Genomic DNA, 13,899 nt, shown 5'->3' with positions numbered 1-13,899 from the left:
AATTCAGTGCCATCTTAATTACAGAAAGGAATAATTGAGAGCAAGTTAGGACAAAGTTTGATTCTTGTCTACTCCATGCCAGTCTGGCTTTATAGAGTGGCAATGTGGTTCCCTAAGAATTTAACCTGTTGTGTTAAGTGTGCTTCTAAATAATAGAATTGATAAATGATTTTGTAACAGTTTATATTAAATATGTACATATATGCATAAAAATGCATCTTGCACTCTTAAAATTATGTCCTCATTTCCTGTTCATTCCAACGAATAACATAAGCTGCACCCTCTCCATTAATGTATGCGCTGTCCCCGGTGGAACAAAATTGACATTTCATCTGATCAAGTCAGACTCAAATTACCACAACAACGATTTGAACTATGCACAAACAGAAGTTGCTGGAAAAGCTCAGTAGGTCTGGTAGCATCTGTGAAGAAAAAATCAGAGTTAATGTTTCAGGGTCCGGTGACCCTTCCTCAGAACTTTCCTGGATTAATAGTTTGGGGTGGCACAGTAGTTCAGTGTTTAGCACTGCTGGCTCACAGCACCAGGGACCGGGGTTTGTTTCCAGCCTCAGGTGACTGTCTGTGTTGAATTTGCACCTTCTCCCCGGGTCTGCGACATCAGGGACCCGAGGTCAATTCCAGTCTCGGACAACAAGTTTGCGAGTTTCCCCTTTGTCTGCGTGGGTTTCTGCTGGGCGTTTCAGTTTTCTCCCACAGTCCATTAAACTTTAGGCCTTTAAAACCACAAACACATGCACACATTTGTTCACAAATAAGGGACAAATGACATTTTGGCCTATATTATGGGTGGAGAGGGAAAAAAAGATTTCTGAAGGTCCAAAGTCCAGATCAAAAGGAAAAATGAAATCTCACCGTGTTTTTTCTCTTCATAATGATTACCTGCTTTTTTCTGGAGAACAATAGTCAACTTTCAATTTGATAGTCACTTAGTTGAACCTAGGATTTTGCATGTGTTAGAATGCATCTTTTTAAGTTGCTGGGTTTTTCCCTGAGTTTTCACACACACAAACGCATGCACAGGATAGATGTCTCTGGCTGCATTCCTCTTACAAATGTCTAAAAAACTGTAACTCAATCACAGATATCAGGCAGTTTTACCTCAAATCAAAAGGTCACAGGGTGGCATTTGTGTCCATCATATTACAATCTCATAGCTCCAAAGGCTGTCATGTGCTAAAAATGTGTTGCACGCCATATTTTCAAGTGGCAAACTATTCCTAATCTTAATGGCACGGTGGCTCAGTGATTAGCACTGCTGCCTCACAATGCCATGGATCTGGGTTCAATTCCGTCCTCAGGCAGCTGACTGTGTGGTGTTTGCATGTTCTCCCTGTGTCTGTGGGGGTTTCCTCCGGGTGCTCCGGTTTCCTCCCACAGTCCAAAGATGTGCAGGTTAGGGTGGGTTGGCCATGGGGAATTGCCCCATAGTGCTCAGGGATGTGTAGTCTAGGTGGATTAGCCATAGAAAATGCAGAGTTGCAGGGAGAGGGTAGGGTTGTGTCTGGTGGGATGCCCTTCAGAGGATTGTTGAGGACGTGATGGGCTGAATGACCAGCTTCCGCATGGTAGGGATTGTATGATTTCTGTGACAATTTGCTTTAACTATATAATAGTGTCCATTCCAGTTCACAGTGCAAAAGATGTAGTTTCTTATAGTTGGTATGCAGGTACAACAAGTAATTAAGAAAGCTTTAGAATGCTACCATTTATTGTGAGAGGAAATTAACACAAATGTGTTGACGGGGGCACTGTGCTTCCTCTATACATGGCACAGGGGAAATGCATCTGCTAATTTGGTTTCCTTATTTAAGGGAGGAGGTGAATGCTTTGGAGTTGGCTCAGGGAAGGTTTAAGAAATGAATACTTTGAATGGTTTCAGAGATAATGGGAACTGCAGATGCTGGAGAATCTGAGATAACGAAGTGTGGAGCTGGATGAACACAGCAGGCCAAGCAGCATCTCAGGAGCACAAAAGGCCTAGACTCTTCATCAGAATGGTTTGTTGTTTTATGAGCAAGGCTTGGGCAGGATAGACTTGTATCAGATGGAGAGTAGGTGACCATCTGACTGAAATATTTATATCCCGTTGAACCCGAAGGTGCACACGAACCACTCTATAAGATCATAAGATGTCATTATGATTGCAGGAGGGAGTTTGAATAAGCATGTGGGGCTAAAGAAACTAAAGGATGGGTGCAAGAAACTGGAACAAGCTATCCATTCGGATGATCAGCCATGATTGTACTGAATGGTAGAGCAGACCCGAAGGACCAAATGGCCTACTCCTGATCCTAGTTTCTATCATGTCAAGCAAGCGCAGAAGTAGGCCATTCGGCCCATGGAGTCTGTTCTGCCATTCAATGGGATCATGACTGATGTGATAATAAAAAAAACTGGAGTTGCTGGAAAAGCTCAGCAGGTCTGGCAGCATCTGTGGAGTGAAATCAGAGTTAATGTTTCGGGTCCAGTGACCCTTCCTCAGAACTGATGGCAGTGAGGAAAATGTTGGTTTTTGTGTGGGAGGTAGGGTGGGGGGCAGGGGATAAGCAGTAAACGCCCAAAGAGAGAGAAGAGCAGTTAGACAGATAAAGGAATGGATAACCATCAGCCTGGGAGAATGAATGGGGATTGTTAGTGGCTATCAATGGGTTGTGTGTAATAGCAGACCATATGATTACAAGGTCTGGCAGCATCTCAGGAGCAGAAAAGCTGACAGTTCGGGCCTAGACCCTCCAGCATCTGCAGTTCCCATTATCTCTGATTGCAGGGTCTGTTGTGTGGGGTTTGGGCTAAGGAAATGGGAGAAGCCCAAGCCCTAATATTATTAAACTCAATACTGAATCCAGAAGGCTACGTAGAGTTCCCAAGTGGAAAATGAGGTGCTGTTATGCCAGCTTGTGCTGACCTTCACTGGGGCACTGCAATAAGACTGGGACGGAGATGTTGGCCAGACGGTGGTGTTTTAAAGTGGCAGGTCTAATAATCCCTAACTCCACTTTCCTGCCTTTTCCTCTAAGCCTTGATTCCTTTCCTGATTGGAAATCTGCCCATTTCAGCCTGAATGACCCAGCCTCGACAGCCGTCTGCTGCAACGAATTCCACAGGTTCACTACAGTCTAAGGGAAGAAATTCCTCCTCATCTCTGTCTCTACCCCCTTACTCTGAGATGATGAGCTCTGGTTAAAGACTCTCCCACAAGGGGAAACAACCTCTCCATATCTGTCGTGTCAAGTGTCCAGAGAATCTTGTGTTTCAATAAGGTGACCCCTCATTCTTCCAAACCCTAGCGAGTACGTGCCCAACCTACACGACCTCTCCTCATAGGACTGTCGCTCTGTACCCAGGACCAACATGGGCTGGACTGGGTCAAGAAGACAGCTGTTCACTACCTTCTCGCAGCAATTAGTAACGGGCAATAAATGTTCCAGCCAGAGACACCCACATCCTGAATGAATGAAAATTGCCCAATGTAGGTCAGCAAGCACTGGAGTGGTCAAGGTGCAGGAATTGTTGTGGGGTAAGATGGGGCAGCAGACTTTTGGATGACTGCTAGATTTTGCAGCATGGTGACTCAGTGGTTAGCGCTGCGGCCTCACAGCCCCAGGTACCTGGGTTCGGTCCCACCCTCGGGTGGCTGTCTGTGTGGAGTTTGCACATTCTACCTGTGTCTGCGTGGGTTTCCTCCCACAGTCCAAAGATGTGCAGGCTAGGTGGATTGGCCATGGGAAATGCGAGGTGATAGTGGGAAAGGGCCAGGGTGGGATGCTCTTTAGAGGGTTGATGCAGAATCGATGGGCTGAATAGCCTCTTTCCACACCGTGGGGATTCTAACACATTGTATGTTTATCTCTCAATTTGACCATTCAAACGTACCCCCTGCTTGTCTCCCAGATCCGATCTTCCAAACAATCATGGGATTTCCACAGTGTTGAATGAGTCCATTCGGAACATCAAGTCAACTACATCCCTCCTAAGAGCATCCCACCCTCCTGTTCTATTCCTGTAACCATGCATTTCCCATAGCTAATGCACCTAGCCTGCAAAATCGTTGGGCTGTGGAAGGAAACCAGAGGAAACCCGCACAGACACAGGGAGAATGGGCAAACTCCACAGGCAGATGACCGAGGGTAGAATCGAACCTGGGTCCCTGGCGCTGTGAGGCAGCAGTGCTAGCCACCGAGCCACCATGCCACCATTTTTGGTAGATGTCTTTGTTATGCTTGACCTCCCTGTCAAAAGGAGCTGTCACCGAGAGCAGCTTGCTCGGAACACATTGGAGAGTAGAAAGGAATCAAAGACGTAACAAAATGGGTGAGATGGGCCAATGGGTCACATAGTCCACACCCCAATATCTCTCCAACATGTTCCTAAATGAAAACAGTGTTTGATGCAAGTTGATCACCTGGATCGGAATGGGAAGGAACCGGTTTCAGGCCCAATGTTGTTTTTATTTGTTTACAAGATGTGGATGTCACTGGTTGGACCAGAGTGTTTTTCCAGTCCCTAATTGCCCCTCCAAGCTGCCTTCTTGAAGCACAGCATTCCATGGGGTGTAGCTGCACCCTCCCATTAGGGAGGGACTTCCAGGGTTTTGATCCCGAAGGGACAGCAATATATTTCTGAGTCAGTTGGAGATGGCCTTGTGGATAATGGTGATCACACCCATCTGCTGCCTTGGGCCTTTTTAGATGGTAGTGCTCGCGGGTTTGGCTGGTGAAGGAGCCCTGCTGATTTGCTGCAGTGTACGGTGGCTCAGTGGTTAGCACTGCTACCTCACAGCGCCAGGGACCCGGGATCGATTCCAGTCTTGTGTGGAGTTTGCACATTTTCCTTGTGCAAGTTTCCCCCTGAGTGTTTCCCCCCCTCCAGTTTCCAGAGGGCTGGTGCAGATTCAATGGGCTGAATGGCCTCATTCAGCATTGTAGGGATCCTATGATTGTTTGGAGGATCAGATGTGGGAGACAAGTGAGAAGTATGTTCGAGAGATAAATGTACAATATGTTTGAGCCCTTACTGTGTGGCAAGGGGCCATTCAGCCCATTGATATCTGCACCAACCCTCCAAAGGGGTTCAGATTACGGTTGATTGGCTGCGTTAAATTTGCTCTATAGGGTGCCGGCTAGATGGGTGTGGAGATTACAGTGGGGGTTCTGGGTCAGTTTTGGGAATGTTGGTGATGACTCGCTGGGCCGAATGGCCTACTTTCCTCACTGCAGAGATTCTATGATCTTGTCGATGGTACACAGTGAGGGGTTGGAGGTGGAGGAGAGATGCTGTGCCATTGGGCTGCTTTGTAGCCCTCAGCCTTGACTTTCCACAGTGTTGCTGGAATGGCACCTGTCCAGGAAAGTGGTGTCTCAGCAGATGCTGAGCCCTGATATCGCGCCATTAGGCTGTAACCAAGCAACTAAATTAGACAAATAGAGAGTTTGTGTTATAGGTTTCTCCTCCTGAGTTTGTCTCCTCACACAATCTAGACAGCTGCCACACTATAGCTATTATACTGATCACAATGAGCGCAAAGGTAAGGTTTTATTGGACAGTCACGCGAGGGGACACAGGAGCTGTCGTTATAATTATCTGAAGACTGACATTTACCTGGAGTGGAATCGCGCCCAAGACATGGATTCGTTGCCATTTTAATGGAGCCCCTTCTAATTTATGGTGCGAAGGACCCATTGGCCCGTTGTTTGTGTTTGGATTATTAAAGTGCGTTTCACATTGTCCCCTACCCACCTTAGCAACACTCCCTAGCAACCAGGCGTATCTCATCCTCGAACTGGCCACTTAAGCATTTACTTCTCTTACTCTGTCCAAACAGGAAGCTATAATTTGTGCAATCTGCAAACAGATATTGAGTTGGTGCTTTTCTGTAGCCAGCTAATCATTAATTGACAGAGACTTTGAAAGGTGCAATGGGACAGATGGGCACTTTTTTCTCCAATACCCCCACCCCCAGCGGGTCTAGGTGGGCAAGGGTGGTGTAATGCCCTTGGGCTGGCATTACAGAGGCTCCGGGTAAATGTTCTGGGGAGCGATATGGGATGCAAATCCTACTGCTCCGACATCTGGGATTTCAACTCAATTAGTGTCAGAATTCAAATATAAAGCAATCCCACAGCTGTTGCTGTTTGTACTCCTCACTCTCGGGCTCAGTCTGAACAGTCCTGGGAAAATTGTCACAGTTTAGCGACTGGAACTATAAACTTCAGCACCATATTCCCTCAAAAACTACAAACATTGTTTATCATTGGAAGCTTTGAAAGCATTTAGTAGCCACCACCCATTTTGGGTCAGATCGTATCATATTCACTAAAAACTGCACTCACACTGTTAACCCCTGAGGTACTGCTTCAGAAATAGTTGCTGCATCTGCCCAGGCTCTCCCTGAGCTGAGTTGTCCCCAGTTCCCCAAGTAAACGTATTGTCTGGTCTACACTGTGCACTGCTGTCTGTCCTTTAATGCAAGAATTCGGGCACTGCCAGTGAGGCTGTTATTCATTGTCCATCCCTAATTGCCCCAGAGAAGTGAATGGTGAGCAGGATTCAGGTTCTACAATGTGTAACGAAGCCCTTCAGCCCATTATGCACCACCCAGCTCTCAGTAACCTACCCGCTGTAGCTCCACTTCCCAGCACATGGCCCAGGGGCTTGTATACCCTGGTGGATTCCCTGACTGGAGGAGGTGCTGTTCACATAGTGGAAATGTCACTACGCTAGTAATCCAGAAGACCTAGCCTGTACATTTTTTTGCAGACGTGGCTTCAAACCCCACAGCAATGGCGGAGAAAAAGTACAATTCAATAAAAAAATTTGGAGTATCTCCTGCTTCCACCAGTCTTTCACGGAGTGAGTTCTATCCACTGGTGAAAGAATCCTTCCTTACATCTCACTCGAAACCTCCTGCCCCTTACATAAATTCATGCCTCTTGTTTATTGACCCCTCCACTAAGGGAAAAATCTTCCCTCTATCTGTCCTGCCTGCACCCCTCGTAATTCAATCAGCCCCTCAGCCACAGAGCTCAGAAACAGACCCAGTGGCCCAACCAGTCCATGCTGACCATAATTCCAAACTAAACTAGTCCCACCTGCCTACGTTCGGCCCATGAGCCCTCCAAGCAATGTAACTGCGCCTGCATCCACCACTTTCTCTGGCAGCTCATTCCACACACAAACTACTCATGAGTGAAAAAGTTGTCCTTTTTATATCTTTCACCTCTCACCTGAAGAAAAGGTCCCTCGTATCTTGAACTCCCCCACCCTAGAAGAAAGACACCTGCCATTCACCTTATCTATACCAGTCATGATTTTATAAACCTCGGTAACGTCAGCAGTCAACCTCCTACACTCCAGTGAAAATCCTCCCAGCCTCACCTTATCGCTCATTCCCAGCAACATCCTGGTCAATCTCTTCTGAACCCCCTCCAGCTTAATAATCTCCCTTCTCTAACAAACTTAGCATAAGAGAAATAGAAGGATGAAACGCCGGAGAAACTCAAAACTGGAAATAACTGCGGACACTGTGAGCCGAGCTATTTAAGGAAAAGCCCCAAATCAGAAGTAGGGGACAATGGTTAAAAATCAGGGGTGGCCTATTTCAAGCAGAGATGAGGTGGAATGTTTTCTCTCATGAGACTCTGGAACTCTGTTACCAAAGGGACAGGGATAGCAAGGACCCCCGAAGATTCGTACAGTCGAGGTGGATAGATTTGTGCTAAGTAAGAAGGTAGGAACGCAGTTAGGAGGGGATCAGATCAGCTTTGACCTGATTGACAGGCAGTGCAATCCCGAGGGGCCGAATGGCCTACCCCTCCTAATTTATATATAAGTAAATACAGATCAATAAGCTACCAAAGTAAGGGCAGAAACTGATCGTTTAATTTCTTTTCTTTCAAAAAATATACTTTATACACAAGAGATAGCAAGAGCTGCAGATGCTGGAGTCTGAGATAACTGAGTGTGGAGCTGGAGAAACACAGCAGGCCAGGTAGCATCAGGGGAGCAGGAAAGTTCATGTTTCGGGCAGGGACTTAAAACATCTTTATGTAAATACATAGTCACTGAAGCAGTTCAGGTCTTTACAGTAGCATATAAAGAAACAAATAAACATGAGAGTTTGACTCAATCCACAAACAAACTAAAGGCGTCTCTCACTTGTCTATGTTTACATATATTTGAGAGTCAGGATAACTGAATGACCACAATTTACTTTCAGCAGGAAGACCTCAGACAGTTGCCCCAAGCTTTAGTGCGTCCCTCAGCACATAGTCCTGGACTTTGGATTGTGCCAGTCTGCAACGTTCGGTTGGGATTAACTCCTTGCTCTGGAAGACCAGTGGGGATCAGAGAGCATCTTTCACCAAGTTGATGGTCCCCCAGGCACAGCAGATGTTTGTCTTGGTGTACATCCTGGGAAACAGCCCATGGAACATGGAAGCAAACACTTCAAAGAGCAATTGGGAGGCGATGGCCCAGTGGTGGTACCACTGGGACTGTTGAGCCATTGAATCAGGTTTAGTTCTGAGGACCTGGGTTCAAACCCTGCCGTGGGCAGATGATGGAATTTGAATTCAAAGGGGAGGAAAGGAAGCATTCGGAATTAAGAGTCTCTTGATGTCCATGAACCCGTTGTTGGAAAAGCCCAACTGCATCATTGATGCCCTTTGCAGAAGGAAGCTGTTGGCCTACATGTGACTCCAAACCCACAGCAATGTGGTTGACTTACAACCAGCCTCTGGGAAGGTCAATAAATGCTGCCTATCCAGTGACACCCCCATCCAATGAATACATTTGGGTAAAAAAACATGTAGAGTTTGTGATGCCAGAGTAGACCGACAAGTACCTATCCTGGAAAACCAGTTGAAATGTTTGTCATATCACTGCCAATGGAACCTGTCACTGTCCTTGAAAATGTTTTCTTTGGTCGGCTTCATGCAAACCGGGTTTCACTTCAATCGAGATAAACAGCAATGTTTTAATAACCAGCAATGCGATCATAAAACTGTTTTGTGAAGATCAGCGCAGAGTGATGTTAACTATAATTGAATAGCGAGCAGGGTCACTGTCCGCTGCAAAGAGATTAGATAATTTGTCACGTATGGAAAATACTGCGCCTACTGTTGTCACCTCTTCATGTTTCTCTCATCTATTTCTCCATCTGTTCCTACCATGGTATATTAATAATTAATTCTTCCCATTCCTGAAGAGAAACCAATTAACAGGACATTTTTTTTTGGAGAAAGTAGGAACTACCGATCCTGGAGTCTGAGATAATAAGGTATGGAGCTGGAGGAACACAGCAGGCCAGGCAGCATCAGAGGAGCAGGAAAGCTGATGTTTCATATCTGGACCTTTCTTCATTTTCAGAAATGAAGGGTCCAGACTCGAAACGTCAACTTTCCTGTTTTTCTGATGCTGCCTGGCCTGTTGTGTTCCTCCAGCTCCACACCTTGTTATCCTGGATTTTTTTGCTTCTTTTCCTTGGTCCTTTCTAAGTAACACCTAATATTAGCCATACTCTTCCTGCAAGATTATAATGCCAGGCTACGCTGTTTCGCAACAGGCCGAAAGATGTTCAGGACTACAAGTCACTGTCAAGTGAGCCTCAAAGGGAACTGAAACTCCCAGCTAGCATCTTCTCCATTTCCTCTTCCTTCTCCATCTCTCACATCTTCCACAGCCCCACTAACGAAGGCAATGTCTCTAATGTCCCAGAGGAGCACAGCACTGCTCTTTCATGAGAGAGCGAGAGAGAGAGAGACAACTGGTGGTGGTTTAACTTGAGGATCACTGTGCCTCAGGCGAGGGGAGAGATTGAGAAGGAGAGTCCTTCACAGTACCTTGTCAATCCCACATTTAACTGTATTGGTCACCCACTGACATGGGTTCAAATCCCATGGTGTCTGCTGGTAAAGGTTGAATTTAATAAAACATCTAGAATTACAAACATTATTAGTGACCTTGAATGGTCAACTGTTGTACAAACTCCTCTGGTTCACTAAATGTCCTGTAGGGACGGAAAATGCCGTCCCTACTAATTGTTCCTCTTCAGGTGCTTATTCATTTCCCTTTTGAAGGTCATGTTACTCTCGGTGACTTGACAAATATTTATCCCCCAAGCAATACCCCAAAGGCTGACAATCTGGCTATCATCATCTTGTGGTTTATGGGAGCTTGCTGTGCTCAAATTGGGTTGCTACATGACAACAATAAATACAGTTCAAAAAGGATTTGCCTGCTATAAATGTTTTGAGGTAAATGCCTCCACCCTGTGACTCTGGCGAAGCTTAAGTTAACTTCTCGTTCATAAAGAACGTCATCAGAGTGCCCCTACAGCATGGAAGCAGGCCCATTGGCCCATCAGGTCCACACCATCCCTCCAAAGACCAGCCCACCTAGACCCACCCCCACCACCCCATCCCTGTAACCTTGCATTTCCCATGGCTAATCCAGATAGCCTACATCTCCCTGAGCACTGTGGGCAATTTAGCATGGCTAATCCACCCTAACCTGCTCACCTTTGGACTGTGTGGGAGGAAACCGGAGCACCCGGAGGAAACCCATGGAGACCCGGGGAGAATATGCAAACAGCACACAGACAGTGGCCTGAGGATGGAATCGAACCAGTGTCCCTGGTGCTGTGATTTATTCTCATTAAAATACCCATCTGGATCAGCAATGTCCCTTTAGGAAAGGAAATCTGCCATTTTTACCTGGTCTGGCCCACATATGGCTACAGATATGGTTGTAAGTTCCCATTATCTCTGGTACAATTTTAACCTCACTGCGAAGCCTCTTCCAGGGATGCCTAATCTGAAGAAGTTACCCTCCTCCCTCCGGACCAACCTCAAGGAATCTCTCTCTCACTGCAACATCACCTTCCTCAGCACCTGCCTACAGACTCAGATCATCCCCAATGGACTACAGTCCACATTCAAGCCTTCCCAATTTGGCCCCAACTGTGACCATATCTACGTTCAGAACATTGAGACCCTTCAGAAGCGTTTGTCCCTGTGACTCCTGAAACATCCACATCAAGCAGATGTTCACCTGCACATCTGCCAATATGGTACACTGCATCCGCTGTACCTGTTGTGGCCACCTCTACATTGGGGAAACCAAGCAACTAACCTCACCCTGACATGGAAATAGATACCTATTCCTTCTGTCTTGCTGAGCCAATATCTTGGAACTCTCTCTCTAACAGCGTTGAGGGCGTCCCTTGTACTGCAGCAGTTCAAGAATGCAGCTCACCATCACCATCATTGGCGTAGCGATTCGAGACAAGCAATAAATCTTAGCATGGCCAGCAATGCCAATATCCCACACAAAGACATGACCTGTGTATTTGGATTATCAGTCCAGTGACAATATTATTATGTGCCATCCCAACCGTGAATAAACAGCAAGTGTAATGGTTAAGAGGCAGCAAGAACTGCAGATGCTGGAGAATCCAAGATAACAAGATGTAGAGCTGGATGAACACAGCAGGCCAAGCAGCATCAGAGGAGCAGGAAGGCTGACGTTTCGGGCCTAGACCCTTCATCAGAAATGTTCTTTCTGAAGAAAACTTGTTTCTGACGAAGAGTCTAGGCCTGAAACGTCAGCCTTCCTGCTCCTCTGATGCTGCTTGGCCTGCTGTGTTCATCCAGCTCTACACCTTGTTATCGAGTGTAATAGTTAACTTGTGATAGCGTGGACCAGCCTATGAGTGATTTCTTTGATCATTTGAATTTGGTTTTATTCTTCAGGAACCTGCTGCAGTTGGAGGCAACGCGCCCAGGGGAGCAACGGAGAAACCCCTGCCTGACCTCATGACACCTTTGGCAAACACCAGAGGCTACAGCATTCCAACACTTTCCATTGAAAACATGTCCATGAATAGCACATTGGAACCACCGAGTAGACCCAGCGGAGGGGCCATTCTCATCCCGGCCATATATTTCACCGTGTGTGCCATTGGCCTCAGTGGTAACACGCTGGTCATCCATGTCATCCTCCATTATGCCAAAATGGAATCCGTCACCAACCTCTACATCCTGAACCTCGCCATAGCCGACGAACTCTTCATGATTGGCCTGCCTTTCCTTGCCATTCAGAACGCCTTGTCCTACTGGCCATTCGGCTCACTCATGTGCCGATTGGTCATGACAGTGGATGGGATCAACCAATTCACCAGTATCTTCTGCCTCACCGTCATGAGCATCGACAGGTACTTAGCTGTGGTCCACCCTGTGAAGTCCATCAAATGGCGCAAGCCGCACGTGGCCAAGGTCATCAACGCAATGGTCTGGGCCATCTCCTTTGTGGTGGTTCTCCCAGTTGTCATCTTTTCTGATGTGAAGTTTGGCATGCACACGTGCAACATCAACTGGCCGGAGCCCATTATGGTCTGGTCCACGGCCTTCATTATTTACACGGCCACCTTAGGCTTCTTTGGCCCTCTGCTGGTCATCTGCCTCTGCTACCTTCTCATCGTAATCAAGCTGAGGTCCTCTGGCAAGAAGGTGAGGGCCACCTCTACCAAGAGGAAGAAATCCGAGCGGCGGGTGACCTGGATGGTTGTCATCGTGGTGGCGGTGTTCGTCTTCTGCTGGCTGCCGTTCTACGTGATGAACATAGTCAACCTGGTGTCCAGCATGCCCTCGGAGCCCGCCTTGGTGGGTCTCTACTTCTTTGTGGTGGTGCTGTCGTATGCCAACAGCTGTGCCAACCCTATCATCTACGGCTTCCTGTCGGACAACTTCAAGCAAGGTTTCCGCAAGATCCTGTGCCGGGCCAGCCGGAAAGTGGATAACAACAACATGGGCAGCAGAGGGACGGGCAGCACCTACATGGAGATGCAACATGTCAACAACATCGCCCAGAGTGCCCCGGCCTGCCAGAACCTGCTGGGCGGGAGCTCAGAGCAGAAGGTACCCAATGAAGTCCTACCGAACTCAACCAAAAATGGGACCCTGGAGATCAGTGACTTATAAACCGTTGCTAACCACCGTCACTATCCATGTTGCTTTTTTTCCCCTGTTGTTGGATAAATCTGAATTTATTGAACCTTCTAGGCCAATTGCCCCAAAAGAGAAATCGCACTGGAGTTGAACAGGAGATACTTGGAGAGATTTCCTTGGCCCATGTCTCATTCCAAGGTGGTAGGTCTCAAGCATTGGTACAATTGGTCTTAGTGCCCCTAGCTTAAGGAATGAGTTTGGGGCTGGTGGCCAAATGTTAACCAGACCTTAACAGCCAAGGCCTTGTGTCTTGGCACAAGCTCAAGTGGCTGCCAAGAAGCTGGACAGGTAGCCAATGGGCGTGAACCCAGCCCCAGGGCAGAATCTCATTGGAGGAGCTGGTGATAGTGTCAGCAGTGAGGTTGAGTCCAAATCTTCAGGAGGATGAGGGAGATGTAGGTGATTGGAAGGAGGAGGCAAGGGGAGAATTTGACTGCACATGCAAGCCCTTGGACACTAGGAGGGCAATTGGGAAACGAGGCAGACTAATATGGAGGAAGAGATGGCAATGATCCCCAGCTCATTTAAATTCCTTCAAAATACATTTCACGAGCTTTGTCACCCAATGATATCTGCAATACTTTTTGCAGATTAGGACCCGAAGAACTGAATCAGTGGATGTGTGTGGTATAGCACAGTATTTGCACTGTGCTGCAGGGATACCTGTACTGTATGGCCAGTACATTATTCATGGTTTTATAACAGTTGTCTTTGTAATTTTACCTTTCTTGTGATCGATTAAACTTTTCAAAGTCAAATCTATTGTGTGTGATCTATCAGCGCCTGCCTGAGAATTCGATCTATGCTTTCAGTGAGGAGAATTGAAAGGAGGCTTCTATTCGGGGTTAAAATAGAAACCGAGAAAATTTCTTGA

The 13,899-nt window shown here is 46.9% G+C and overlaps 1 protein-coding gene across 6 annotated transcripts in view; it reads left to right on the top strand.

Annotated features, from left to right (window-relative positions):
* LOC125447146 (somatostatin receptor type 5-like) overlaps window positions 1-13,680 on the top strand; it is an 80,441-nt gene extending 66,761 nt beyond the window's left edge. For all 6 annotated transcript variants that reach the window (XM_048521312.2, XM_048521311.2, XM_059640466.1 and 3 more), the window contains one exon: window positions 11,772-13,680. In XM_048521312.2, the coding sequence (XP_048377269.2) occupies window positions 11,835-12,998 (1,164 nt within the window). In that variant the 5' untranslated portion in view covers window positions 11,772-11,834 and the 3' untranslated portion in view covers window positions 12,999-13,680. The remainder of the gene's footprint in view (window positions 1-11,771) is intronic.
* The last annotated feature ends 219 nt before the right edge of the window (window positions 13,681-13,899 follow it).

The sequence above is a fragment of the Stegostoma tigrinum genome, chromosome 38, assembly GCF_030684315.1.
Source record: "Stegostoma tigrinum isolate sSteTig4 chromosome 38, sSteTig4.hap1, whole genome shotgun sequence".
In the NCBI taxonomy this organism is placed as follows: Eukaryota; Metazoa; Chordata; class Chondrichthyes; order Orectolobiformes; family Stegostomatidae; genus Stegostoma; species Stegostoma tigrinum.
This window is presented reverse-complemented; position numbering and strand designations above follow the sequence as displayed.